Raw genomic sequence first — 25,516 nt, forward strand, 5'->3', positions numbered from 1 at the left:
TACTTCACCACAACGGAGACATAGTCACATCGGACTCGACCGCTCACCCATACACAGACGCACAAGGTTCAAGAATTAAACTCTTTCTCTTTTCACAATCATAATGTACACGTCTGAATCGAAAGGAGGCCTGGCTCTCCCCCCTTCACTCATCAGCCAATGCCTCCTAGGCAAGAAACAGGAGCCATGCATTCACAAGTCCCGCAAACACAAACCCAAACCAAACCCACTTTTTTATCCCGCGCTCACCCCATAAAACAGATTCCAGATGCGCTTACTATTGTTCCAGTGAAGACCGTACCGAAGCGGCCGTACGTGCATCAGACACATCTCCGCGTACGGATCCAGCCAGTTCTACTTGCTGCTCGCCACCACGTTGCGGTAGTACTGCGTGCTCAGTTGGCATGAGTGCTTCAGCCAGAGATCCTCCGTAAGTGGCAGCTTGACGACTCGCGAGCGCTCAGCGGGCTGGATCAAGGTTAAAACCAATCCACACATGTGTGCACGGGCATCCGAGCAGATTCAAACGGGAGACATACCTTGTACTTGGGGATAAGATTCGCCACGGTTCCGGCGATCTCAGTGAGAGCCACCCGCTCCTCAAGCCCACAGCCCTCCCAGCGATCCCTTGCTACAATCTCCAGCGCATGCTGCAGCTTCCCTAGTAAGATGCTAATCCGCTGGTTCAGCTCCTCATCAACACGATACGACGAGCGTTGCAGTGTAAGATCGAGCAGCTCGATGTAGTCGAAGTAGATCTGGCCACCCTGGCTCCAGCCAGGCACCGGCTCCTTGCGATGGCTCGAAGAACGCCCGAAAGCATGGTCAGCAGTCGGGCTGTTCGTGGGGGTGGGGAGGAAGCCACCCATGAGCTCGCGGAGGGCGTCGTAGTCGCGAGAGATGATAGAGTCGGGGCCGACGCTGCGACATAAGACCTCATGTGCTTCTTCAAGCTCGTCGGCCTTGATGAGGTGCATGGCCTGGCGGAGAGCATTGCCTTCTGTCTTGGCTTGGAGGGCTGCGGCGGCGTGCATCCACGTATCAGGGACCTTAAGGTCAAATGCCACATAGTTGAAGACTTTGTCGGTATCGCCGAGGGAGTAAGTACTGGAGTACTGGTTGAGGAGAGAACGGATGCAGTGCTCGCGCATGGCCGGGTTGGAGAGGTGGGTGTAGACCCAGGCAGCTGTAGTCCAGTCTTCTCGGGTGTGCAGGGAAGCTGCATAGGTGAGGGCGAGCTTATCACCAAGCTCGACCAGAGGATCCTCTGCTTGGTCATCCTTGTCGGCGGAAGATGCCTTGGATGACATAAAGGATGACCGGAGACCTTCGGCGTCACGAACAACTGGCATGCCAACCTTGCGGGGAGTATCCTCGTCTGCGTCGTCCTGACGTGACTTGAAGAGTTGGAAAAGTTGGAACGAGAGGCGGGCGTTCATGGGGTGGCCTGAGACGTTCTCCGGAGCTAAGACATCCTCGATGTTGGCGGGTAGCTCCATTTTCCCAGAGGCATAGAGCTTCAGAATGCCCCACAGCACATCCTCGCGGTCGTCAGCCTCAGGATCCTTCCAACCCATGTCGACGCCTTGCTCAACGAACCAAGGGGTCGGCTTGGCGTCTTCTTTCCCATCACGGAGAGCATCAGCGAACTGTGCAACGGCTAGCTCAATGGGTTCGTCGGGCATGGTACCGTACCATAGGCGGAGACCGAAAGCACGACGCCAATCCAGCCCAAAGCGACTGGAGATGTTGAAGGTAGGGGCCTTGTTCTCACGACCACCTCCGAGCTTGCCTTCTGACTGCGCGCAGTTGCCGGCAACTAATTCGTGGAGGGTACGGATGGAATCATCCATCTCGGCAAGGACATCCATGCGTCGCCATTCTTCGATCTGAGATGTCATATCTCGGCGTGTCGTAGCGTCGCCACCGATCTGGGCCACCATGGTAGCCAGGCGAAGATCCAGCCCTTGCAGAAGAGCGTGGCAGGCATCGGCAACGGAGTTGCAGCTTAGATATACGAGAGCTTTCTCCTCAGCGGTCTCAGCTTCTTGAACGTGCTTCATTGCATCCTCGTAGACCAAAGTTCTCCAGAATTCCGAGAGCCTCTCCTTTCGGAAACGTTCCTTGTTCTCCGTGAAAGACTCTTGAGTCATGTCACTAGGGGCCTGATCTAGGTCGTCAAAGAGGAGTGAGAGGAGCTTCCATGCTTGCTGTTCATGAACGCCCGCTGTTGTACCAAGCGGGACAGCGTCCGCCATCTGCTCGAAGGTCACAGGGGCGGGGTCGGTCTGTAACTTCGCAAAGGGAGCTCCGTCAGTGCGGAGCAAGACCTTCGTCCACTCCTTCTGCAGATTCACGGTTGGTGGCACAGCCTACTCGTGGTTACTACCAAGACACATGAACGATGAGCACTCCTGCAAACTTACATCAGGGAAAGTCGGCAACTTCTTGAAGCAAATGGCTTTCTGGGCTCCGACAATCGGATCTTTGCGAGCGGAGAAGATGTCGTCATTAGGGGTTGCGGCACCCTTGTCTGCGTACACAAGTGTTCCGTCCTCGCTAAAGTGGGGCTTATTACAGCTATGGAAGTCTTTGTCGGTGCCGGTCAACTGGTCGAGATCGTGCGATGTCTTGGGTCGTTTCGGATATGGTAACTAGAGACAAGAGTTTCAGCAAATCTTGTCCCCATGTGAATTCAAGCTACATACATGATGGACACTAGGTCCAGGGCGTCAATCTAACAAGGAGACCCGTGATGGAAACCCAAAACGACTTGCGCCCGACTGAAAAACATATGCTGGGGAAGGGGAAGTCAAACCTCAATGCCATGTCCCGTCCTCTTCATTGAAGAGTCCTTTCGCTTGTCCATCTCGCCGAAGAGGGAACCCGTCAGATCCATCAGATTCGGTGTCTTCAGGGTACCATTGGTTGACTGCGCCAATTTCATTGCGTTACCATCACGCTCTTGTAGAACATGGCCCTGGCTCTCACGTAGAGCTTGTCGATCCTGCTTCTTTGGGCTGATCGTGCGCTGCAGCGCGTTTGCCCAGTCATCATCGAACGCCAACTGGACCTTGGAGGGCGTACCTATAGTCGGTCGCAGAGACTGGTTGGCTTTGAGAATCGACTTGGGCTTGACTGAATCCTTCAAAAGGTCTGGACCTTTCGCGGTTGGTCGCTCCGTGGTATGAACCGGTCCAGATACAGAATCCGCCATGCTCTGGTCTTGTGCCGATTCAGACCCGCTCTCTTCGGTGTAGTCTTGCTGACCATCAAGCGAACCCACGGAGCGCTCCCCTAAAAAAGACTCGCCTTGAGTTTCTTCCATCTCTTCATCTTCCTCGTAAGCAACTTCGTCTCCGAATTGTCCTGGAACATTGGCACGCTTGCGCATGCCCTTCTTGAAGTCAAAGGTATCATCCGGGCTGGATTGGGTCGGGCTGGCGAAAGAGTCGTCTTGAGGCGTGCCAGCCAACTGGCTGTCCCCAAGCTGAGCGGGGGTGTCGGGTGCGGCGCTCAACGGACTAGAGTCTTCGTCATCGTCGTAGTCGAAACCATACGACGAGAAATGGGGAACAGAGAAGATCCATTCGCCGGTATCGACACGGTAGTCCTCGAATTCAGTGTTATTCACCCGCTTTAGACGTTCAACATGCTTCGCATCCTTTTTTCCGGCCTTGTTGCGGGGCCATGAGTTCCCGAGAATTACGCGAGATGGATAGTTCAAGCCCGAGCCAAGTGGAGGTTTTGGCACGCTGCAGTGCTCGCCATAGACGGTGGCATTGCGAGCGTTGAGCAGAACAATGTCGGCGAATATCTTGTCCAGGGGAGTCTCAGACAGATTCACCGGCTTGCCCTTGTTGAACTCTATCTTGCCAATCTTGTCACGACCAACGACGAAGTTCGGAATGCTCTCGAGCTCGCGCTTGCTCATCTTCTTCAGCTGGTCCATGGGTGGCTCTGAATAGTATGGGCCCGGTTTCGGATCTAGGGCCTGGCCATTTTGGATGTTCAGCGAGGCAGAAGTGCGAGGAGCTAAAGGACCGTTTTCGGGAACAGGTGTAAGCTCCTTGCCGTTAACCTTTTCCATCTCTGGGCGTGATGACGTTCCGTTTGTTGCCTCGCTATTGATAGTAGCGGAGGAGGCTGTTGGTGAAGCATCGCCAGATTCGTCTCGCACAACTAACGCGCCACTCGCTGACCCGTTGACTGTGGTTCCGTTCGTCAAACCGTTCTCGCTGGGGCCGGCAAAGCTCACACGCTTCGCTGGGGAGGCATCATCGAAGAGAGAGGGTCGCGAATTGATCGAGCGGTTGATATTCAGCTTCTTGAGGCTGCCGCTGCCGAATGAGCGCCCAGTTGTTGAGAATGCACCGGGAGCGAGAATGCTCGTGTCTGGGGTGAAGCTGTTGCGTAGGTTGCTAGTCGATAGGCTCTTTCCGAGAGAGCGAGAGATGCTGCCACCGCTAAATATGCTGCCATTGAGAGGGCTGGACTGGCTAGACGCGCTGGTTGGCGTGCCATAGGTCGAGTATGTGAATCCATACCCACCGGGCCGCTTGTTCTGTGGAGTTAGAAGGCGCGTCGACTGGGCGGGATTCAATTTGTGTTGGGGAAGAATTGCGCTCTTCCTGTTCTTCTGGCTGCTGGACAGTGGGGTAGCAAGCGGACCGGGGCTCTGAGTCGGCGTAGCAAGGCCAGCGAAGAGGGCGTCATTCCCATATGGGTTGGTGTTCATGGAAGTTTGCAGTAAAGAGCTGCCCGAAGCGCCGAACAGACTGCTGCCGGCGGGCTGTTGGTTCTGCGGCTGCTGGTTCTGACTGGAAAACAGCGAGCTTCCCAAGGCAGGCTGGTTTTGGTTGGTCTGCCCGAGATTGCTGAAGAGCCCCCCGGTACCAGCATTTGTAGCGGTCGAGCCTCCAAACAGACCAGCTGGCTTCTGTTGGGCATTGGCAGAGCCGAATAGGCCGCCACCGGAGCTCTGCTGAGTGTTCTGGGTCCCGATGCCACCGAAGAGACCTCCACCCCCAGTTCCTGTGGTGCCCGCTGCTCCACCGAAGAGGCCTCCTGTACCGGATGTAGCAGGCTTATTTCCGAAGAGGCCGCCTCCTTGGTTCTGCTGTGTGTTGCCAAAGAGTCCGCCTGACGGTTGCTGCTGACCCGCGTTGCCGAATAGGCCTCCTCCTCCGGTAGACGCGGTGGAGCTACCGAAGAGACCACCCGGCTTTTGTTGGTTTTGTTGGCTCTGGCCGAAGCCGCCGAACAGACCGCCAGACTGCTGAGGCTGGTTTTGGTTCTGCTGGTTCTGGCCAAAAGCGCCGCCCGTGCTACCAAACAGACCACCGCCCGTGCCGGAAGTTTGAGTGGTCGAGCCGAAGGCAGGGGTGGAAGACGTCTGAACCTGCTGACCGAAGAGTCCTCCGCCGGTATTCGACTGTCCAAAGCCGCCTGTTGAGCCGCCGAAAGGAGTGGACGTTGTGTTCGAGGTACCGGCGCCGAAGCCTCCGAAAGGCTTGTTCTGTTGCTGGTTCTGTTGTCCTCCGAAGGGCCCACCTCCTGTTGAAGAACCAAAACCGCCGCCACCAGAGCCAAAACCACCGCCTGTGTTGGAGGTGCTACCAAAGAGGCCCCCAGACGTGCCTGACTGCGGCTGGGTGGTAGTTGTCGAGCCGAAGAGGCCTCCTGGCTTGTTTTGACTGAAGAGGCCACCGCCGCTCGTGCCGCCGCCGAATGACGGCCCCGTGTTCGAGCCGAAGCCTGTGCCGGCGCCCGTGTTGCTAGTGTTCCCGAACAGGCCACCCCCGGTGTTGGTGTTGGACCCAAAGCCGGTAGAGGGTTGGGGCGTGCCGAATCCTCCAAATCCTGTGCTCTGACCGAAGGCGCCCGCTTGACCATTCTGATTGCCAAAGCGTCGGCCCTGGTTGTAGTCCACCACCCTCAACTCCTCCAACGAGTAATTCGTATACGGCTGCTGGAAGGTGATGGTCTGGTATTGTTGAGTTGCATTGGCGGTACCGTCTTTCTCGGTAAAGGCTTGGAAGGGCGTGCTCCCGGTGCCGTTGTTGGGTGTGTTGGCGCTCGATGAGCCAAAGCCGCCCGCGGGGGAACCGAAGCCGCCTGGTGCGTTGGAGCCAAATCCACTGCCGGTGCCGCCGCCTCCTCCAAACAAGCTACCGCCAGTTCCCGTCGCGGATGAGCCGAACGCAGGCTTGTTCTGGCCGAAGAGCCCGCCGCCGGAGCTGCCGCCGCCGAACGGTGTTGAGGTGGTGCTTGACGTCGCTCCGAAACCGCCAAAGTTGGTGCCGGATGTGGAGCTGCCACCGAAGAGGTTGCCGCCAGTCGAGCCGAAAGGTTTTGAGCCGAAGCTGGTCGTGGTATTGTTACCGAAGCCACCTAGAGGGGTAAAAGTCAGTCATCGTATCTAGACACAGATAAACAAAATATAAATCCAACGGCTGGACCAGAAGTTGCTGGTAGCAACCGGAAAACGCGCTGGGAGCGGCGTTGGCGTGGCGATATCGCCACCGAACTGTCGCGCACGAGATGCAAGACAGGACTCCAAAAACGATGACGCGATGCGACGCGCAAAACTTCGACGTACCTCCGCCTCCAAATGGAGAGCTGGTGTTGGTGTTGCTACCGAACGCGCCACCACCAGTGTTGCTTGACTGGCCGAAGATGCTGCCGGAGGTGTTTGTGTTCGATCCGAAGCCTGGAGACGCGGAGGGCGAGTTAGAGAGGTTGGACCGATATCGCGGCGGCGCTCATCGTTTCGGTGCGCATCGTCGACCGCAGCGCGAGGGCGAGGGCGAGGGCAAGGTGCCGAAGCCATCAGAGGAAAAAGAGTGTGCACTTACCTGAACTCTGCTGGTTGGAGCCAAATCCCCCAAAGGTGGACTGCTGGTTGTTGTTGGAGCCGAAGCCCCCGAAGCCGCCAGACCCAAACGACATGTTGGGGCTGCCGGAGGAAATCGCGCGTAGGTGTGCTCAGGCGTAGGAATAGCAGTGCGCGCGGAGCGTTCGCGGTGTTGATGTTGCGGGTACGCTGGGTTGCGGGTGAGGTGAGGTGGATGGAGGGCGTGCGTTGCCCGAAAGGTGGCAGAGAAAACGCGCCAAGCGTGCGAGCAAGCGCGGCGGGGCTTGCAAAGCTGTAGAGCGGGTGAATGAAAGGAAGGGGCTCAGAGAGCAAGCAGATTAAGTAGTAAAGAGGCCGTCATGGAAGGAAGGAGCAACGGAGAATCTGTGACTTTGGGGAGCGGAGGCGACGGCGTGAGGTCGCTGATTTGGGGGTTCAACTAGCGCCAAGCCACTAAGGGAGGGTCATGTGATGCATTCACTGCGAGAACTGCGCCTAAGCCTAGCTTGTATGCCCGAAGCTGACAAAGAAGGAGATGCGATTGACGAACGGGATGGTTTATATTCTGGGCGGGATGTACTGTAGGCTGCCAGCGCTACTGTTTCCTAGAAGTACCTGCTGCTGCCTGGTGGATTGAGGCCGCTCAGCCCCAAAATCATCGCACATGTCTCGATCTTGAAACATTTACCAACTTGATAGACGCGTCTGGGCCCCGACGGTGGCGAATAACACTTTGTTTCTCCGCGACGTTCTTCGGGTTGCCTTAGGCAGACAGATAGACGATTGGGAACCATTGCTTCACTTCCAGAGCCCGTTATGCGTTGTGCTAACTGCCATACAGTCGTTTTTCAACCCGATCACGGTGCTCTACTTGACTGAGTCACGTCGATGTCAATATCTTGTCAAACCATGAATGTCTCTGCGAAAATGTGCCCCGGTCAGACACCCAGCCCAAACTGTCCTAGCGCCGTCCCAAATCGCGCCAATAAGCCGTCAAGCTTTCACCCGAACACGCGAACGCGTCCCGGTCCCAGCAGCATATCTGAACCGCACTTCTAAACAAAGAACTCCTCCCACGAAAACAATACCCATTCAACGCCCACAGAACCTCCTGTATTGCCCTCACAGTCCATCTACTCTCGCAACACTCGCGCCTTTCCACCTACTTCGAGATCAATCAACCTCGCGCAACCAGCACACCCTGGCCCAACCCCACCGCAAAGAAAAGCTCCAGACCCAAGGAGAAGAATACATGGCAACATCCTCCACCAACCCACCCCTTGGCCCACGCTACGGCCTCGGCCGCACGACCGGCAACGCACCGCCCACGCAGCCGCCCTTCACCACGCCCGCCTTCCCCTCCACCAAGAACGCGCAACGCCTCGAATCCGAGCGCCTCGAGCGCGAGCGCAAAGCACGCGAAGAGCGAGAGCGCATGGAAGCCGCGGGGCAGAACTCACTCGCCGAGCTGTCGGAAGAGCAGCGCGAAGAGATATCCGAGGCGTTTAACCTGTTCGATCTGGACAAGGATGGGTACATCGATTACCATGAGTTGAAGGTCGCGATGAAGGCGCTGGGGTTTGATCTGCCGAAGGCGGAGATACTGGGCATACTGCAGACGCATGGGGTGCAAGCGGGCGCGCAGCAGGGCGGCAAGGCGAAGCAGCCAGTGGGCCAGTATCAGACGCCGCCCCGGCTTTTGCTGTCGTTTCAGTCTTTCCAGACACTCATGGCACAACGGATACTCGCGCGGGACCCACAGGAAGAAATCATCCGAGCATTCGAGCTCTTCGACGAAGGAGGGAAGGGCAAAATCACGCTGCAGGACCTGACAAGGGTAGCGAGGGAGTTGGGCGAGGGGTTGCAGCATGATGAGCTGGTGGCCATGATTGAAGAGTTTGACATGGACGGGGACAATGCGATTAGCAGGGAGGAGTTTATTAACATTTGTCTGGGGTGAGATCCGGACCGGTGGTTTGAGTTTGTTCTGATCTTTCGGATGACCTTGGTGGGCTGGCAAGGTGTTCTGGCGTCAAGCGAGCAGGTTCAAGAGAAGCATTCTGGTAATGGCGAAAAGGTTATGATACCAATGTCGCCCTCAATGAGGCAAGGCCATGTTCAATTTTACCATCATTCGCACTGAGAACTATATGGACAATTCAGTGACGCAGACCGTCGAAGACGACACAAAGGAAAACTCGTTGTACAAGATCGCTCATGCTCTTCTGCCTCTCCTTTCCACTCTACTGTCCCGGCGAAATCAGCTGTCCACGCTTCGCCGCGTCATGCGCCCATCCACCAGCCAACGCTTCGCCACCATGCTTAGCCCCATAGTCCTTTATCCTGGCCTCCAGCTCCGGCCTGAAGTGCCTAATAAGACCCTGCAACGGCCACGCAAACGCCTCGCCCAAAGCGCAGATAGTGTGGCCCTCAACCTGCTTCGTCAGCTCCTGGAGCATGTCAATCTCGCGCTCTCTCGCCTGCCCCTTGTAGAAGCGGTCCATGATCTGGTGCGTCCACTTCGAGCCTTCTCGGCAGGGTGTGCACTGGCCGCACGATTCGTGGTGGTAGAACTTGGCAAGACGTTGGATGGCGCGGACGACGTCGGTTGACTTATCCATGACGATGACCGCTGCGGTACCAAGACCAGACTGTGAGTCTTTGAGTGCATCGAAGTCCATAAGCTGCTCGTCGCAGATGTGCTTGGGGAGGATGGGGGTCGATGAGCCACCAGGGATGATGGCCTTGAGGTTGTCCCAGCCGCCACGCACACCGCCGCAGTGCTTATCGATCAACTCGCGCAGAGGTATCGACATCTCCTCCTCGACGGTGCAAGGATTGTTGACGTGTCCAGAAATACAGAAGAGCTTCGTACCCTGGTTACGCTCACGGCCAAAGCCTGCGAACCAGCTCCCTCCTCGTCGGCAGATGGTCGGAGCTACAGCAACAGTCTCGACGTTGGCGACGGTGGAGGGGCATCCGAACAGACCGACAGCGGCGGGAAACGGAGGCTTTAGGCGCGGCTTTCCGGGCTTGCCTTCTAGCGACTCAATAAGTGACGTCTCCTCGCCACAGACGTATGCGCCCATTCCTCGGTGGATGAAGACATCAAAGTCGTAGCCGGAGCCGCAAGCATTCTTGCCGATAAATCCAGCTTGGTATGCTTCCTGAATGGCACGCTGCAGAACGGTCGCTTCGTGATAGAACTCTCCTCGAATGTAGATGTAGGCAGCGGTGGCGTTCATGGCACGTCCGGCAACGAGACAGCCTTCGACGAGCTTGTGTGGGTCCTTGCGCATGATCTCGCGGTCCTTGCAGGTTCCGGGCTCTCCCTCATCGGCATTGACGACCAGGTAGCGGGGCTTGGTGTCCTTATCCCAGTCCTTGAAGTTCATGAATGACTGCTCAAGGGTCAATACTTGTACGTCGCTATGGCTTATCGTTCTTTGCGTACCCATTTCAATCCGGAGGGGAAACCAGCACCACCTCGGCCTCGCAGGCCAGAGGCCTTGATCTCAGAAATAATCTATGCTGCGTCAGCCAGCTCATAAGACCCTTACAAATATTTACACACCCAATCATGGCCCTTCAGCAGAATCTCCTTCGTCTTGTACCAGTCGCCATACTTCATGGCGCTCTTCAGGTCCGCGCCATGGTGACCGTACAGGTTCGTGAAGATTCTGTCCTGATCCTTCAACCCTCCATATGTCCTCTTCGGTGCATCCTGCACTGTGGCCAAATTCCTCCTCTGCGGTCGCGAAGGTGTGGCGGCGGTCGAAAGGCGTGAAGCTGCAACAGCTGCCGGGAGAGCTCGATGAGAGACGGCGCACAGCGTCTGCGTGGCGGGAGCATGGCGGGCGAGCATCTTGGGCACGATATCGAGCGAGATCCGTGCAATTGATGCTCTGTGGCCTCGTGGGCGGGCGTTGTCGTGGGTTAGGTGGCGGCGTGAAGTTCGCGATGATGGGTTTCGGATGACCGCTCTAGTCTTGGCGCCTGTGATTGGCTGCTGAGGGATCGTTGACATCAACCGACTTTGCGCGGAACAACACCATCGAAGCGGTCGTTGCAGTCTTCATCACGGCGAGCATGCCTAGCCAAGTTCTCGTTCCATCTCCTGCTTGTGCATCATGAGCTACTCTCCACATGCAAGCCGAGATGATAACCTCCAGCTTCTGAAGTCCTTCGCGTACCAGGCCGCCTCTTGTTATCGTCGCAGCTTTAACGACTTGGGCCGCCTCAAGCATTGTAGGCTTCTGGCCTCATCGAAATATGCAGTCCGTAAGGTTTTGGGCGCGTGTGATAAAGCATAACTCCCTCTGAGGCACTTCGATGCGCTTTACGCCTTCCACAGTAGACCGCCATCCCACTCTACTTCTTTCACTCCTTCTTAACTCACTCCACGAGAGCCTGCGCCTGCTAGGATTATTTCCCAAGCTACAGCTCTCATCCAACCCCAAGTCCCTTTCTCCCTCTCGACACAGGCGCGAAGGTCATCCCGAGGTCTCGAAAAACCACTCTAAAGGCCTTTCCACTTCTAGTCTGCTGACGTACATAACATTCTCACTTCTACAAGTTCTACCTCGCTGCCCCGCTTCCACATTGTTTGCACGTAACCCTCTGTCTGCCTTCAGGCTCAGCAAATCTATCCCCAGCGCATTCATCTCAACCTTCCCACCCCAGCCCCCCTCACCATGGCAGGCTCCCAGGCCAACACTCCCGAAATGATCTCGGACGGCAAGCGTATGCGCATGCTCTGGCAACCCGGTGACGGCGATGGCGAGGCTGCCCCACACCTTATCGAGCGCAGCACAAACACCATCAAGGGCCACCCCACCTGGAAAATCTTCACCAGTGACATCCAGCTGCCCATCATCCGTGGCAGCAGAGATGAGCCACCGCACTATATCTATCTCGACGACAAGGCCTGCTACCTAGTCTACACTTCCAAGCTCTACAGCAACGACGAGCTGCGCAATTTCTGGCCGTTCGACTTCGACCACCAAGGTAACATCAAGACGGGCAGGAAGAATAGGGGCCGTTCGGCTTACTTGGATGACTCGGAGACGGAGTTCGCAAAGGCGCCGCTGAGGGGCAAGAACAAGTGGTATGAGTTTTCTGGTGAGCCTGAGGTTGCGGAATATAAGCCCGTGCGGCCGAAGAAGGCGACCAAGATGGAGAAGATTGTTGCGGCGGAGCTTGCAGAGGAGGCCCACAAGGCGGCTCTGGAAGCACAAGAGGTCGACGACCAAATCCATTCTGAGGTAGGCCAAACTGAGGACGAGGATGGTGTTGGCCACGTCACAACGGAGGCCGCTGCTACAGTCGAAACGTTAAACATGGACACGGATGGCATCTACCCGTCTCTTACTAGCCTTCGCCGACCTAACTTGACGCCTTCTCGTCCCGACTCGAGCAACAGGCTCCAATCTGACGTGCAGACTTTCGCCACGTCTCCTCGCACCCTCGCCTCTTCTACTCGAGCAACATCCAGCGGCCTGGGTACCTTCAACCCCAAGCGTGCTTTCCGCGAATCATTTCCCCGCAAAGAAACGGACACCTCCCAGAGCACGCCGCTGAATCGCACCTACATCCAACCTTTCGAGATCAGTTCGTCCGACACCAGCCCGCCTACTCCGCCATCGAAACGTCTCAATCTGGGCTCCGACTTGGCGCCGACGACACCTTCCTCTATGCCTGCCTTCGGCGGCGATGGATCAAATGATGACGACGACGATGCGATGCTTGTTGAGCAAGCTCTTGCTTCTGCTTCAACCTTAGTCCCTGCTCCAGTCCACACAGACGAAGAGCCGTTGATGATGCGGAAGCTCCGTGCTCAGAACGCCCAACTCAAGACCCAACTAGAGAAAGAGCGGGAGACCGTCGGAGACTTGAAGCATGATAAGAAAGCTCTCGTGAGTCCCTTCAGCTCTCTCTTAGCAACATACTGGTCTAATTGCTAAATACAGCGGTAGGAGGCCTACGCCGACGATCTTGCGAAGGAACGCACGCACTACCGCAGCGTTGTGGTGCAGCTACTCGCCAGTACTGCAGCCCACCAAGTTGACCTATCAAACCGCGTAGTGGCCTTCCAGAAGGCCTCCGATGCCCTGAGCGAACTTGGCGATCAGATCAAACTTCAAGCTGACACTTTTGCCAAAGAAATCTCACCGACCATAAGGCTCAGTGAGGGTATGGGTACCGTGCTTGATGGTCCGGGAAAGTATATGCACGACCATGGGCTGGACGAGGACTGGAAAAGCATGCAGGAGGAGGCAAGGGAGTTGAATGATGCCATTGGAACTCCGCCTAGCTCGCAGACGAGAACCTGGAACTTTTCGTAACTTGATCGGATGACGTTCAGGCGTTAGCGGACTTTAAGTTTTTGACCCTGATGGCTTCGAAGGGTGTTTTCAGGACCTGGAGGACTTTAGGGTTCGTCCCGCATCTACACTCCTCCGGTCGTTTCCAGTGGTTTTCCTCGGACACTAATACTTTGCCACTATTTTCCCCAAACCCCGAGCTAGGTATAGAGACTCCTATGCTCCACCCGTGTATTCTCTAGCAGAATCCTTTCTCTCTTTAGTTGATCAGGCTTCTATTCGTCTGGTAACTCTTTTCCGCGGCCTACTCATGATGGTCATAGCTCGCTCTAAGATCCCTTAGTTAGCTTCATCTATAAGGGGAGAACAAGACTGATGCCCTATAACCTGCTCCGCTACGCTCGGCTTCGGGACCCGTAAGGTACTGAAGGAGCACTTGCCCCAAATGCGTTTTACCCTTGGTCTTCACCATCACGCTCCATGAACGGTGCTATCATGTCCTACCACCACTATCTAATCTGCGCGCACACATGTCGAGAACTAGGAAACTCCATGTGTTGGACTGGGCATGGCTCTCATGCCCCGTTCATCTTGTTCCTATGGGTCTGTCTAGAAGTTCATCTCGTGCGGCCTCTCATTGCCCCTCAAACTGAAGCTCGCCCCCAAATACGCCTCAAGATCAGGCACCTCTCGAATATTGGCTATTAGTACCTTGTTCACCCTTTTTTGATCCTCGATCCGCTGCGGGTCTACATCTTTCTTCTGCGGCGCCTCGCTATCCTTGAAGAAATCCTCCTCGCCCTTGCCCTCCTTTTTTTCGTGCGCCCAATACTCGTCTCCGCTCACGCGATCCAGTACGCTCTCGTCGACGCCAGTGACATTCACGGTCGTGGAGGTGGCGATGACGTAACGGTGGTTGACCCGCCGGATTGGGACGCCATTGGACTTGAAAGGGCCAGTGATGAGAAGAACGCCTTGAGAAAGCTGGCGAAGGAGAATGACGCGCTTGCCCCGGAAACGGCCTGAGAGAAGGATGAGGACTGTTCCTGGAGCGAGTGACGCCCGATATTTGGTAGGGTGCGCCGTCTTCCGAGCCTAAGGGAGGATCTTCAATATCATATTCTAACAAGGTTCACTATATATGATGGGGAAAATGCCGTTATAGCATCGACAGGGACCGTAAAGATTGTTCTTACCTTCTTCAACTGGCCTTCGTCTTCTGCTGGGTAATATTTAGATGCTTTCTGGTCGGCCATTGCGGGAATTTGGGTGTGAAAGGTTGTAAGAGAAGTAATAATTAGTGCGTTTTGAAGTTTGAAGAAGAGATATCAACACCTCAGGCAAACTTGTCTTAGTACAGTTGCGAGATTGCTGGACTGTGGGATCTCTCGCTTGGAGCCTTGTCGAGCTATTGCCGATACGCACTAGCGGACGATCCTCTAGGGACAACCTCGACCTCGGACGGCCTTTGTTCCTCGCTCTTCGGCACCAACTTTCAAACATTCGGAAATCGTAAAGCTAAGCCTATTTTATTACCTTCTCAAGGCAGCCAGGATATTTGTAGAGACGATGGCGCGCTTACACATCGTGCGGACGCGCACAAAACTCCTGGCGGCCCCCGGACGAACCCAATTAATTCAAAATACGTTTCTTCCCTCCCGCGCAGCCGTTCCGCATTATTCCTGAGTAATCGGCTAGTTCCTGAACCGGAGAATCTTAGATGCTCATGACAACCCTATCCGAGAGCTTCGCGGCTGCCTGATAGATGATCCCCAGCGACGAAACAATTGACAGCATCCAGCTCGCGGTTCGCAAATACGACCATTTCTGCGTCCTTGCGAAGACGTATGCCAGTGCATAAATGATGCGCAGGCCAAGGAAGACCAAGACATATGCGTTGAGGCAGTCTGCGTGGTCAGCCGCTTTCAAAGCTAGCCTGGCGTGGAAAGCCACAACTTACTACTGTCTCTCAACAAATCTGCGACCGTTCCCAAGATGACGGCCGTCGCGAACAGTGGGAAACTTTCGAAACTGTTTCTGGATACTGCCTCCAGCTTCTCGAACTTTGACCATGTTTCCACTGGAACGCTAGCTCTGAGTTTCGTGGTCTGGGCCAGCGTCCATGGCCGAAGGTTGTCGTAGTTCCAGTTGTTCGCTTTCGCAATGATGAACAGCTGGTGGTGATATTGATCAGCACTTGTACGTACGTACCGATCGCTGTGTGACTTACTCCGATGAAATGAGGCAGGACTGACAAGACCCAGAAAGCGATGATTCCGTAGATAGAGTAGTTGTAGATGTAGTAGTACATTTTGGCTGCACTTTTGAGGTTTACGATTCAGAAGGGAGTTGGCTTTGGAGGTACGTGGCTTTTCTTTATCCTGATCGCCAAGCCATGTCTTTGATGGACATGGCCGGTTGCGGAAAGGGACCACTGCTCTAGTCCCACTAACCACAATAGGCAATTTTCGAATGTATCGGCCACACTCTCTACTCTGTACCGTTATCGTATGTGGAGCCATGCGAGTGTAGTTATGGAACGTGCTATCCAACCAAGGTCGTCTGATTTGTACACAACACCACCTATCTTTCATCAATCTCCCATTCATACTCTTTATCTCTACGCCGCATCATATCCTTTCGTATTTCATTAACCTAAGACTTTATCCTTATTCCGTCATCTTTCCGCTACGCTACGTCCTCGGCATGCACAAACTGAACTCCTTTCAAGGACGACTCCAAGCCCAACAACTCTAGAGCTGGTCGTTCACAGTCTGATCGGCGATGTCGCAAGCCGAAGCCAGAGAGGATTAGTTCCAGTAGCTATCTCCTCAAGGGTATTACAGATGCAGCAGCTACTGGTGGGATCATCAATAACAAGCAATATGTCGTAGGAATCCAAAAATATTGTGCCGGCTTTATCCGAGGCGCAGCAGGGAGAGAGACTTGTATAAGTGGTTGCATCACTGCCTGAAGTGGTTGCATCACTGCCTGAGGGCTCCAAGGTTGGAGACGTCCGCGCTGGACTCCTGCTGAAGAATCTCTGGGTCAACCTGCCGCATCCTCCACTTGCGTATATGGGAGCCCCTTGCGAGATCAGCCGTTTACAACTCCCATTGCACCCACTCACGTCATTCGTCGCGTCCCCGAGGCGTCCATGGGAGCGTGAGAGGGAGAATCAGAGCTCAAGACAGTTGGAGAGATGCACTGCGTGTCTGGTCGAGTTGGCTTGGCTTGCGTTTTGGGAATGTTAAAATCGGTTGGGGGATGATCCATATCGTTGCCTGGACCAGAATAAGCAATGCAATTCTGGGAGAAATTCCAGGTAAGCATCCAAAGGCAGTGCGGGAATCCTGCCACCAGCTATCGGCGTCGTCATGCGGAAGTGGTTTTCCAAAGCTGGATGCGGGGAAGCGAAAGGCAACTTCCAATTTGGTCCCGGAGTCGGTGTAAGAAATCCGTCCAGGAATGATGGGAATATGAACTTCCATACCGATCCTCTTCAATTATAGGCTTCAATAACATCATTCCGAGCGTCTTCAAACTTCAATGTAACACTAATCCCACGTCTCCCTAAAAGACCCTCCCGGATTGACGAGTGACGGATTACAAGGTTGCAATACCTAGAGCCGGCATTTGAGGCCAAGGTTGAGTAGATGAAGAAAGCCAGCATCATGGGATGAAAAAGTATCCGTGCGCCAAGCCAATTTTTAATCTATGTTCTACAGTCTCGTGCGAAATTGCCCGATATGGAAAACGGGGAGAACACCATGTCACGTGGTGGCTTGCTGATGTAAGCCTTTGTGGGGTCGTCCAAATTGCGTCCAAGACCTGGGCGCTCTCTCAAAACTATCATCGCCTTATGAGATCCATCATGGCACATCTAGATACTCAATGCTTCGTCATTCTGCATCTCTCACCAACCTTGCTACCATCATAGCGCAACGATAACAATCCGATCAAAGTCCCGGACAGATCCGAGCCAGCTCCTCTCCCTCTCCGAGCTTTCCGCGCGCATGCATACGACACGCGTCCAGGAGAAAATTGTTCCCTCATCCTTATAGCTGCAAACAACACCCACCGTATCCTACGTGGGTGCCATCCACTGTAATCATTGGGCTTTTCTGCTGCCTCATCATGGCCCTTGCAGAATCGTGGACCGTGCGTCCTTGCTTTCCCAGACCACAACGCACTATTCCCTTACCGGGAGATATTGGATCTTGTTCGTCTCCATAGACCTGGGGACTAGTGCTGCTGACCATTCATTGGTGATCTCCAGTTCTACAGGAAGCGCTTACAGCATGCAGATAGTTGAGCCGCACAACGTCATGATCGAGGTTCCTACGGTCGACGAAGCGTGCATGCAGCTTCATGGAAAGAAGTCAACATGGTCTTTTCGCCAATTTCTTGCGTCATTTCCGGATAACGTGGAAGTCGATTATGGTATAAAGCTTCGAGAGACTCTCCGGTTGAGTTGTAGTATCAGCAGCATCTTCTCCACTACCGTCACTCGCACACCGACATTCGCAGCAACTCGTTACTTTGTACACAAAGTATCCATATTAAAAATAGTCCTTTTATCATTACCGGTGGCCAATGCATCCTCTTCTCCCTGTCGACTTTAAAATGGCAAGCCTCATACCTCAAGAGTACGACTTCATCATCGTCGGCGGCGGCACTGCAGGAAACGTCGTTGCCGGCCGCCTCGCAGAGAACCCTGACGTGTCAATCCTCGTCATCGAAGCTGGCATTGGAAATCCTACGGAAGTTGCCGACATTACTACTCCATCCAGAGCCTTTGCCCTGCGAGGTGGCAAGCATGACTGGGCTTACAAGACTACCATGATCGCTCGCCCCGACTACGAGCGTGTCGAGAAGCCTAACACTCGTGGCAAAGCTCTCGGTGGAAGCTCCTGCTTGAACTATTACACATGGGTCCCCGGCAGCGCTGCGACATTCGACGAGTGGGCTGAGTTTGGAGGGCCGGAATGGACTTGGGAGAATTGCCAGGAGTATTTGAAGAAGCCAGTCAACTACCACGATGACAACGGCCTCTATGATCCGGCACTGAAGAGCGTCGGGCGTAATGGTCCGCTCGATGTCTCCCACTCTAATCTTGTGCCCGAGCTCAAGCCTTTCCGCAACGCGCTTTCCTCGGCTTGGGTGAGTAAGGGCGAGAGACTGACTGAGAATATCTATTCCGGTACCATGCACGGCCTGGTTCATTGTATGAACTCCATCTACAAGGGAATCCGATCAACGAGCGGCGCCTTCGTGACGGGCAAGCCCAACATCACCATCCTAGCTTCGACGAACTCCAAGAAGATCAACTTCGACAGCACTACTGCTACCAGCGTCACCGTCCTCGTCAATGGCAAGGCCGAGCTTACCTTCCTCGCCAATAAAGAGATCATCATCTCTCAAGGTGTCTTTGAGAGTCCTAAGCTACTTATGCTTTCCGGTATCGGGCCGGAGAAGGAGCTTGCCGCCCACAACATTACCCCAGTCGTTGTATCCGAGCACGTCGGCCAAAATCTGCTCGACCATCCCATCATGCCGTATGTTCGCCGCTTGAAGGACGGTCTTGGACTGGATGGCCATCTTCTCCGTCCAGGGCCAGCGCACGATGGTGCCATCACCGCGTACAACAAGAATCGCACTGGCCCTGCTAGCAGTGGCCTGCTGGAACTTGTCGGCTTCCCCCGCATTGACTCTTACCTTGCGAATAGCAAGGAATACAACAAGTATAAGAAGGCGAACGGCGGCGTGGACCCCTTTGGACCTGGTGGTCAGCCTCACTTTGAAATTGATTTTGTGGTAAGTGATTATGCCTTTCGCACTGGAGCAGCGAATCTGACAGCACCACAGCCCATGTTCTCCGATGCCTTCCAATGGCACATACCTACTCCCCCAACGGGTGACTATCTAACCGTGATCGTTGACCTCCTCCGTCCTCTCTCTCGTAATGGCTACGTGAAGCTCAACTCCACGGATCCCCTCGAGCAGCCATACATTAACCTGAACTTCTTCTCCAACGACCTGGACCTTGTCGCCATGCGCGAGGGCTGCCGCATGGTAGACGACATGCTCACTACTGGCGAAGGCATGAGAGACATCATTGGCGAGGACTATCCCTGGCCAATGCCGCGCTACTCTGACGAGGCTATGAAGAAGACGATTCTTGAACGCTCGCAGACGGGCTTCCATCCCTGCGGTACTTGTCGCCTGTCGCAGTCTATTGAGCAGGGTGTTGTGGATCCGGAGCTCAAGGTGCATGGGACGCAGAACTTGAGGGTCATTGATGCTTCGGTTATCCCGGTTATTCCAGATTGTAGGATCCAGAACTCGGTGTATATGATTGGTGAGAAGGTAAGACCTCCCTGTGGATTTACTTAAGGAACCCGCAACCTAACGTGTTACAGGGTGCCGATATCATCAAGGCTGCGTACCCAGTGTTCTACTCCGCGCAGCCGTGAAAGACGGGGCGCTCACTGCGGCATTACGGAATTCGTAAGGTTTGTGGTTCACAAATATTTTTGGCGTTCATATAGACTATAAACCGCACACATTACTTTCTCATGCCCACATTGCTTTTTCAAGGCTGACTGACGAGGCTAACGTACCAGGCAACACCGCAAGGCTGCCAAGGCACAGCACTGCCCATGACAACCGGTGAGCCACGTGATGAGCTGACCCCACCTCAGTTTCAAAATCTCAGCGCAGTCCAATCCTCTTCAAACGACGACACAATGAGCGTTCGGAACTCTGAAGACGCGGACCTCAATCTATTCATCTAACCTTGATGGATCCTCTAAGTGTTGCTGGCTCGATTGTCGGCATCCTAGCCGCAGCAGCGAAAGTTGTGGAGCTCGTTCAGCCTTTCGTTACGAATACCAAAGACGCGCCAAAGCTTGCGATCTCCATCCACAGCGAAGTAAATCGCGTTCGAATGGTCTTGAATTCGCTGAAATCGATTTTGCAAGATCTATCGTCCCCTTCAACAGCCTCGCAATCACGGGCGTCTGTCATTCAGATAGACCACATCGTCGTCCTCTTCACAGATGGGGTCCTCATATTCTCCGAACTCGAGTCCCTTCTAGCACCGTTGAGCGCCCCGCATGATGCTCAACTACAGATCCGTCAGCGTATGTTGTGGGCGTCTAAGAAAAGCGCAATATCGGCAGTCATGGGTCGAATGCAGGGCTTCTTGGTTTCTCTCTCGGCTATATTGAATATATTTCAATGGTTCTGTATACCATATTGTCAGTTCAAAGTTACAGATGCTAACGTACCTTCACAGCCGCTCTGATATGACAGCTCTGCAATCGCAGCGGGCTCTTGAAGCTCAGATATCCGCACTTTTAGACAGCAACAATGCCCTCGCTGTACGAGTAAAGGACCTCGAAGATGTATTTGATGCTACTAGTCCCACAGAGCAGGGCATCCCATTATTTGATAGCGCGGCGCAAAATACCGACAATACAAGCATACTCAACGTGGATGGAGCAGCAGAGACCCCGACCGAGGATGCCGAGCCTGTAGAGCTTTCCGCCGCTCGGTCCAGCACGACAAGAAGAACCTCGGCCCTCCTTTTTCGGACAGAACTAGATAACTCGCGTGTATACAGGAGAGCTAACCGTGCGGAAAGCCTGTTCTCCTTTTCGACATCTGTGGTCCACTCCACTGCCTGGTCCGTGTTCTCGGGACTCAGCCTCGCGGATGTATCCGTCATTTCAGTCATTGCCCTGCCTTTGTATGCGCCCGACATCCAGAATTCTCAACACTATGTCTTCGGAAACGGTTTTGGAGTCAAAAACGGCTCAGCAGCGGCTGATGATTCTTCACTAATGTACGAATGCATAGAATTGCGGAGGATGCTTTCGCAAATCCCCGTCATAGAAGAATTACTGGTCTCACAAACCGTGGAGTACCTAAACGTCGACGTAAATGATCTCCTGTGGACATTATTCCGAGACGGGAAGTTCTTCAGATTACTTTCGGTCGTCCTTCCGAAGAAGCATGCGCCTCTTCCACTCGATGACATTCAAGAGACTGTGTCCCATTTTATCGAAGCTTTGGTCAGCGAATGGGACATGAGTTCACGAGACTGTTTTACACTTGAGGACCTGTTTGGAGACGGAATAGCCGGGTTCAGACACGTCAGTACATTCATCCTTTGCCGACACCGTATACTGAGAAAAATCAGGTCGTCAGAACTCTCAACTGCCTAATCATTAAATATTCGGGGCCGCTCAAGGTCAATACGTTCTTGAATGCGAGAAGCCAAATGTTGAGTGATGATAGCCAGGCCTGTGGATCGGGGGAAGACTCTGAACTGGTTCGTGAGTTCTTGAAAGAGGAGAGGATATTTGTGAACAAATTGGCAAAACTTCGGGCACTCGGAGCGTTTTTAGACCGGGGGAAATATTTCGCCTCTCACGATCTGGATGCGCTCTTTTCTGATCTCCTCCGAGTCCTAGAAGTCCAAACTCACTTCCTCCTCATAGTGGAAAAAAAGAAGCTGGAGAGCTGGGGCAGAGGTTTCTGCGCACATGCTTTCCTGCAGTTCTACGGAGATTTTGCACAGTATATCCCATATATTGCAAGCCAATGGCGTCGTGCGGGGACAGCACAACGTCTGTTCATCGGAATCAGGAATGTTGTTCTCCGGGACGCACCAGACATGAAGCATATGGTCGAAAGTAGAGCCATCTTCGAGTCTTGGCTCTCTCAGCCGATGCAAAGATTCCTTGCGTATCCAAGCTTCCTAAAGGTGAGACGGCATTTCAATATAAATTACCATATTTTTCTAATTAGCCAGCAGCGCCTTGAACACGCTACCCCATGGCTCGGGCGGGACGAGCAACACGACGTCGTTAGACTGGCATATAATCTTCTGCTGTCGACAATCTATGCCGTCAATCAGGTTAATACGATCGAAGACTTACACGCGAGGATAGTGCGCAGCAAGAAGTTTCGCTTAGAAGACTACGGGCAAGTCATTGTTTCAGGAGCTCTCTCTGTTTCTATTAATGGGGAAGAACGAATTGTTTGTCTCCAGATCCTGTCTCATCATGAACCTAGCTGACTAACATCATGTAGGCTCGGGTATACCTCTTCGGGGAGGTCATTCTGGCGTGCGATGACCCAGATTTCGGACAGGGAGGATTGACGTTCTCATCCAAGATCGTTGGTCAGCAGTCGTGGCTGTTTCCCTCTGCTGTGATCCCATATCGGAACAGGATAATATCATACGAAAGGAATCCATGTAAAGTACCAAGGTCCCGATACTTTAGTTTTATGTCTGACAACTCAAAGTTACACCCATGCTACGTTTTAGATATCTACGGGGTGTTAGGACTGTCAACGTCACCCTTCGGTTCCCCGATCAGGAGCTCATGTCCGAGTGGCACGATGCTATCACTGCTAAATAGTGCCCGAATTTTGTCCCAGACCGTGGCCAATAAAACTGCGTTCTAGTCCTAACTTGATCGGTTCGCAGAGGACAAATGCCGCTGCTGGCGAATCTGGCACTGTGTTCCCAGGTCGAATCCCTTGGTCAAAATGTGGTACAGAAGATCTTGTCAATCCGGAACTGAACTTTGGTAACGAGGCGGCCGCTGCAGACTGATGTTTCTAATCTACTTTTGGGGTACGCTAGACTCGGATGGATCCCGTAGGTGAATGGGATCTGCGATCAATCATTACATGAATACACATGTAATGGACATCGTCTTTCATTCTGGGTAGCACGAAATGTGTCCAACTGCTTGCTTTCAGAGTTTCTAGAGCAGCTGCTAATGTGGCTTCACAGTTCCTATTATGACTGGTGCTTGCCCATGCATGTATTACCGACAAATGACAGGAACGCAAGGAATTTGGGGGCCAAAGTGTTACTTCCGTCTCGCGCACCCCAGTTTCTTCAACCATTCTTTGCATATCTATCATCCATCAACAATAGTTCCAGCCCGCAGATGCGTTCTGCGATACAACCTAAGGGCTGCGACTCCGCACTTTGCGGCCCCCATGGACTGTTGCTTTTCGTGCGGATCGACGCCATTAAGCTGCACGCTAATGTATCTTACGCTTATCAGCATCCAATAACATTCGCGTCTCACAGGACAGTAACCAAATCCGGCGGTTTTACACTCGAAGGATTCACTCGCGTGGCCAGACTGACAGAGCTACGATGCTCCACGGCACGCTACGTGCATTGGCATTGCAGGTGCGCTCGAGAAATGGCAGACGGCTGCAGGAAGGCTGAAGGTCAAAAAGGCTTGCCGGCCCACGGAGAAGGCTGGAATGTCTGCCTTCTTTGTCTGAATTCGTCGTCCAAATGCTGCGCTGGTGGTATCTACTTGCTTTCCTCATTCGAACGATTGTCGCCGAGCTGGTGGATTCCAGTCGTACCGAAGGCCTACTGAACGAGACACTTCCGAACTTTGGCCCGGAACTACGCTTCCAGCGGGGCGGACCCCTGCCGCCCGAATCGGGAGTTGGACGCCAAAAAGGATTCCTTCGGCGAGATCTAGGCCATCTCTTCAAGCGTCAATGTCAGCTTCTCAACGACTATTACTGCAATGACGACTCGATCTGCTGTTTTGATACGGTTGATTCGACTGTGGCGTGGTGTTGCCCGAATGACAATTTTTGTGCATCAACGTATGTGTCCGATGGTGCCTGTATATGGAGCGTGTAAGTTGAATATCCGCCCAAGAGCTGCCTGTTCTACGCAGACTAATAAGGGTTTAGAACGTGGGTCACACTTTGGGACACCACTACTGAATACACGACTGCCTACTCGACCGATGTCTCGAACGTGGCCGAGACGACTGAATGGAGCACGATTGTTTCCACGGACCTCGTCGTTGTCACAAGATCAGATGTGGACACTTCCACGGAGTGGCAGACTGTAACAGTCACTGCTAATGCGGATTCGAGACGGCGTAGGGCAGTCCCGTCGCTTGCGCCCTGCATCCCTACCGCAACGCCACCTTCCAATGCTCATGCCGAAAAGAAGAAGCAGCAACATCCTCTTGCTCCTCAAATAACTCCAGCGCCGAAACTCTATCTTCGAGGCCTGCGCAAACGGCAAATCCGCACAGATACAAATACTCTAACCTCCACATCAACAGATATCGAGACTCGCGTTGTCTGGGTCACCAGCACCTCATACTATACGGAGACCTCGACGACGACGTCTATATACACCAGCACTTCTACTTATGCACTGTCCGCCAAAACAACCGTGACTTCCACCACAACGTCTACCTGGACCCCAACCCCAGGCCGGACCGCACCACCTCCCTCCACCAGTACAGACTCTGGCGGCGGCGGCGGCAGCAGCGGCGGCCAGGAGAACAACCCAAACACGCAACAATCCACAAATACCGGCTCCGGCCTCAGCAAAGGCGCCCAAGCGGGCATCGGCGTCGGCACCGCTGGCGGCTCCCTCATAATCTGCCTGATCCTCGCCTTCTTCCTGCGCCGCCGCCGCAAGAAGCGCAAAGCGGAAACCGCTCAGATGATCAACGACGCCGTCGCCGCCGCAACATCCGCAGCCCAGTCCCCGCCGCCAATGGGCCAGTACCAGCCCCCCAAATCCGGATACTTCGCAACGGGCGGCGTGGTTCCGAGTCCGCCGCCGCCATCGTCGCCGCACAGTGACGCGAGGTATAGCGATTTGATGCCTGCGACGCATAGCGGGATGGGCACGCCGGCGCCCGGGTACGAGATGTCGGCGACGCCGATGCAGGCGCCGCAGCCGCAGCCGGTCATGTATCAGTATCCGAGGCCGGTGAGCCCGGGGGGTGCACATGAGTTGTATCATAGTCCGCCTGAGTTGCAATCGGGGCAGCGGTGGTAGGTGCGAAGGTTGAGTGGATGTGGGGCTGTTGTTTGTAAAGCAGTATGGCCTAGCTCCGTGGGAAAGCGGCGCGGATCTCACCCTCACTTTTGGCACTGACAGTATCGTGCTTTAGGCGCTAGAATGCATTTACTAAGCATCCCATAGCTTTCTCTTCAATCTTTGCCGTGTTATAATCTAAAAGTTAGGCATGAGATAGATGCATGCGCGAGGCGTGTGCGGAAGGTCGAGATGGTCAAATTGTCTCCATCATGCTAGGTCTCGCGCTCGTGTCCGTAGACTGGTTGGCACGCGGGCTTCCAGGCCGGAGAAGCTTCAGATAGAATGGCAGTAGACAAAGATGTGTAACTGACGCTGGTGAATATTCGCGGGCTCTAGGGCAGGGCATGTTGCAACGAGGAAAGAGCTCCTGAATGATTAGTCAGCTTGGATCCAGAAATATGGAAAAGCGCAAAGGGTCAAAGGGACCTT

The 25,516-nt window shown here is 54.1% G+C and overlaps 9 protein-coding genes across 9 annotated transcripts; 5 read left to right on the forward strand and 4 right to left on the reverse strand.

Moving 5' to 3' along the window:
• Window positions 1-80: 80 nt before the first annotated feature.
• On the reverse strand, window positions 81-7,422 carry BU26DRAFT_457818 (uncharacterized protein). The gene is made up of 7 exons (XM_033824956.1): window positions 6,858-7,422; window positions 6,602-6,712; window positions 2,819-6,393; window positions 2,705-2,737; window positions 2,427-2,654; window positions 540-2,372; window positions 81-468 (listed from the first exon to the last, which is right to left on the reverse strand). Exons 1-7 carry the CDS (start codon window positions 6,949-6,951, stop codon window positions 355-357), a joined length of 5,988 nt encoding a protein of 1,995 aa, XP_033682852.1. The 5' UTR covers window positions 6,952-7,422; the 3' UTR covers window positions 81-354.
• A 686-nt stretch (window positions 7,423-8,108) lies between these two features.
• BU26DRAFT_429110 (EF-hand) lies at window positions 8,109-8,816 on the forward strand (the record flags this gene model as incomplete). Its single annotated transcript, XM_033823821.1, has 1 exon — window positions 8,109-8,816. One exon carries the CDS (start codon window positions 8,109-8,111, stop codon window positions 8,814-8,816), a length of 708 nt encoding a protein of 235 aa, XP_033682853.1.
• Window positions 8,817-8,933: 117 nt separating this feature from the next.
• On the reverse strand, window positions 8,934-10,721 carry BU26DRAFT_457820 (NADH-ubiquinone oxidoreductase; the record flags this gene model as incomplete). Its single annotated transcript, XM_033824957.1, has 3 exons — window positions 8,934-10,257; window positions 10,311-10,382; window positions 10,431-10,721. 3 exons carry the CDS (start codon window positions 10,719-10,721, stop codon window positions 9,100-9,102), a joined length of 1,521 nt encoding a protein of 506 aa, XP_033682854.1. The 3' UTR covers window positions 8,934-9,099.
• A 606-nt stretch (window positions 10,722-11,327) lies between these two features.
• BU26DRAFT_321964 (uncharacterized protein) lies at window positions 11,328-13,041 on the forward strand. Its single transcript, XM_033822074.1, has 2 exons — window positions 11,328-12,771; window positions 12,826-13,041. The coding sequence occupies exons 1-2, from the start codon at window positions 11,551-11,553 to the stop codon at window positions 12,829-12,831; spliced, it is 1,227 nt and encodes a 408-aa protein (XP_033682855.1). The 5' UTR covers window positions 11,328-11,550; the 3' UTR covers window positions 12,832-13,041.
• Window positions 13,042-13,788: 747 nt separating this feature from the next.
• BU26DRAFT_485178 (uncharacterized protein) lies at window positions 13,789-14,544 on the reverse strand (the record flags this gene model as incomplete). Its single annotated transcript, XM_033825876.1, has 2 exons — window positions 14,376-14,544; window positions 13,789-14,274 (listed from the first exon to the last, which is right to left on the reverse strand). Exons 1-2 carry the CDS (start codon window positions 14,433-14,435, stop codon window positions 13,789-13,791), a joined length of 546 nt encoding a protein of 181 aa, XP_033682856.1. The 5' UTR covers window positions 14,436-14,544.
• Window positions 14,545-14,895: 351 nt separating this feature from the next.
• On the reverse strand, window positions 14,896-15,490 carry BU26DRAFT_565283 (uncharacterized protein; the record flags this gene model as incomplete). The annotated part of the gene is made up of 3 exons (XM_033833384.1): window positions 14,896-15,086; window positions 15,140-15,353; window positions 15,410-15,490. The coding sequence occupies 3 exons, from the start codon at window positions 15,488-15,490 to the stop codon at window positions 14,896-14,898; spliced, it is 486 nt and encodes a 161-aa protein (XP_033682857.1).
• A 2,118-nt stretch (window positions 15,491-17,608) lies between these two features.
• On the forward strand, window positions 17,609-19,966 carry BU26DRAFT_321980 (GMC oxidoreductase). Its single transcript, XM_033822075.1, has 3 exons — window positions 17,609-18,996; window positions 19,048-19,548; window positions 19,602-19,966. The coding sequence occupies exons 1-3, from the start codon at window positions 17,776-17,778 to the stop codon at window positions 19,653-19,655; spliced, it is 1,776 nt and encodes a 591-aa protein (XP_033682858.1). The 5' UTR covers window positions 17,609-17,775; the 3' UTR covers window positions 19,656-19,966.
• A 15-nt stretch (window positions 19,967-19,981) lies between these two features.
• BU26DRAFT_565285 (uncharacterized protein) lies at window positions 19,982-22,613 on the forward strand (the record flags this gene model as incomplete). Its single annotated transcript, XM_033833385.1, has 6 exons — window positions 19,982-20,324; window positions 20,497-21,338; window positions 21,386-21,952; window positions 22,004-22,228; window positions 22,282-22,447; window positions 22,498-22,613. The coding sequence occupies 6 exons, from the start codon at window positions 19,982-19,984 to the stop codon at window positions 22,611-22,613; spliced, it is 2,259 nt and encodes a 752-aa protein (XP_033682859.1).
• An 804-nt stretch (window positions 22,614-23,417) lies between these two features.
• BU26DRAFT_605431 (uncharacterized protein) lies at window positions 23,418-25,179 on the forward strand. The gene is made up of 2 exons (XM_033835588.1): window positions 23,418-23,874; window positions 23,932-25,179. The coding sequence occupies exons 1-2, from the start codon at window positions 23,516-23,518 to the stop codon at window positions 25,043-25,045; spliced, it is 1,473 nt and encodes a 490-aa protein (XP_033682860.1). The 5' UTR covers window positions 23,418-23,515; the 3' UTR covers window positions 25,046-25,179.
• Window positions 25,180-25,516: the final 337 nt, after the last annotated feature.

The sequence above is a fragment of the Trematosphaeria pertusa genome (assembly GCF_010094035.1).
Source record: "Trematosphaeria pertusa strain CBS 122368 unplaced genomic scaffold BU26scaffold_8, whole genome shotgun sequence".
NCBI classification, from domain to species: Eukaryota; Fungi; Ascomycota; class Dothideomycetes; order Pleosporales; family Trematosphaeriaceae; genus Trematosphaeria; species Trematosphaeria pertusa.

What these genes read in the sequence shown, in the direction of transcription:
- BU26DRAFT_457818 (XM_033824956.1), bottom strand. Translation starts at nt 6,951, where the DNA reads ATGTCGTTTGGGTCTGGCGGCTTCGGGGGCTTCGGCTCCAACAACAAC. An exon ending in CTCTCCATTTGGAGGCGGAG is followed by an intron (nt 6,394 to 6,601) that starts GTACGTCGAAGT and finishes TTACCCCTCTAG; the next exon opens with GTGGCTTCGGTAACAATACC. An exon ending in AGTTGCCGACTTTCCCTGAT is followed by an intron (nt 2,373 to 2,426) that starts GTAAGTTTGCAG and finishes AACCACGAGTAG; the next exon opens with GCTGTGCCACCAACCGTGAA.
- BU26DRAFT_321964 (XM_033822074.1), top strand. Translation starts at nt 11,551, where the DNA reads ATGGCAGGCTCCCAGGCCAACACTCCCGAAATGATCTCGGACGGCAAG.
- BU26DRAFT_321980 (XM_033822075.1), top strand. Translation starts at nt 17,776, where the DNA reads ATGCATCCTCTTCTCCCTGTCGACTTTAAAATGGCAAGCCTCATACCT. An exon ending in ACTTTGAAATTGATTTTGTG is followed by an intron (nt 18,997 to 19,047) that starts GTAAGTGATTAT and finishes ACAGCACCACAG; the next exon opens with CCCATGTTCTCCGATGCCTT. An exon ending in TGTATATGATTGGTGAGAAG is followed by an intron (nt 19,549 to 19,601) that starts GTAAGACCTCCC and finishes AACGTGTTACAG; the next exon opens with GGTGCCGATATCATCAAGGC.
- BU26DRAFT_605431 (XM_033835588.1), top strand. Translation starts at nt 23,516, where the DNA reads ATGCTGCGCTGGTGGTATCTACTTGCTTTCCTCATTCGAACGATTGTC. An exon ending in GGTGCCTGTATATGGAGCGT is followed by an intron (nt 23,875 to 23,931) that starts GTAAGTTGAATA and finishes ATAAGGGTTTAG; the next exon opens with AACGTGGGTCACACTTTGGG.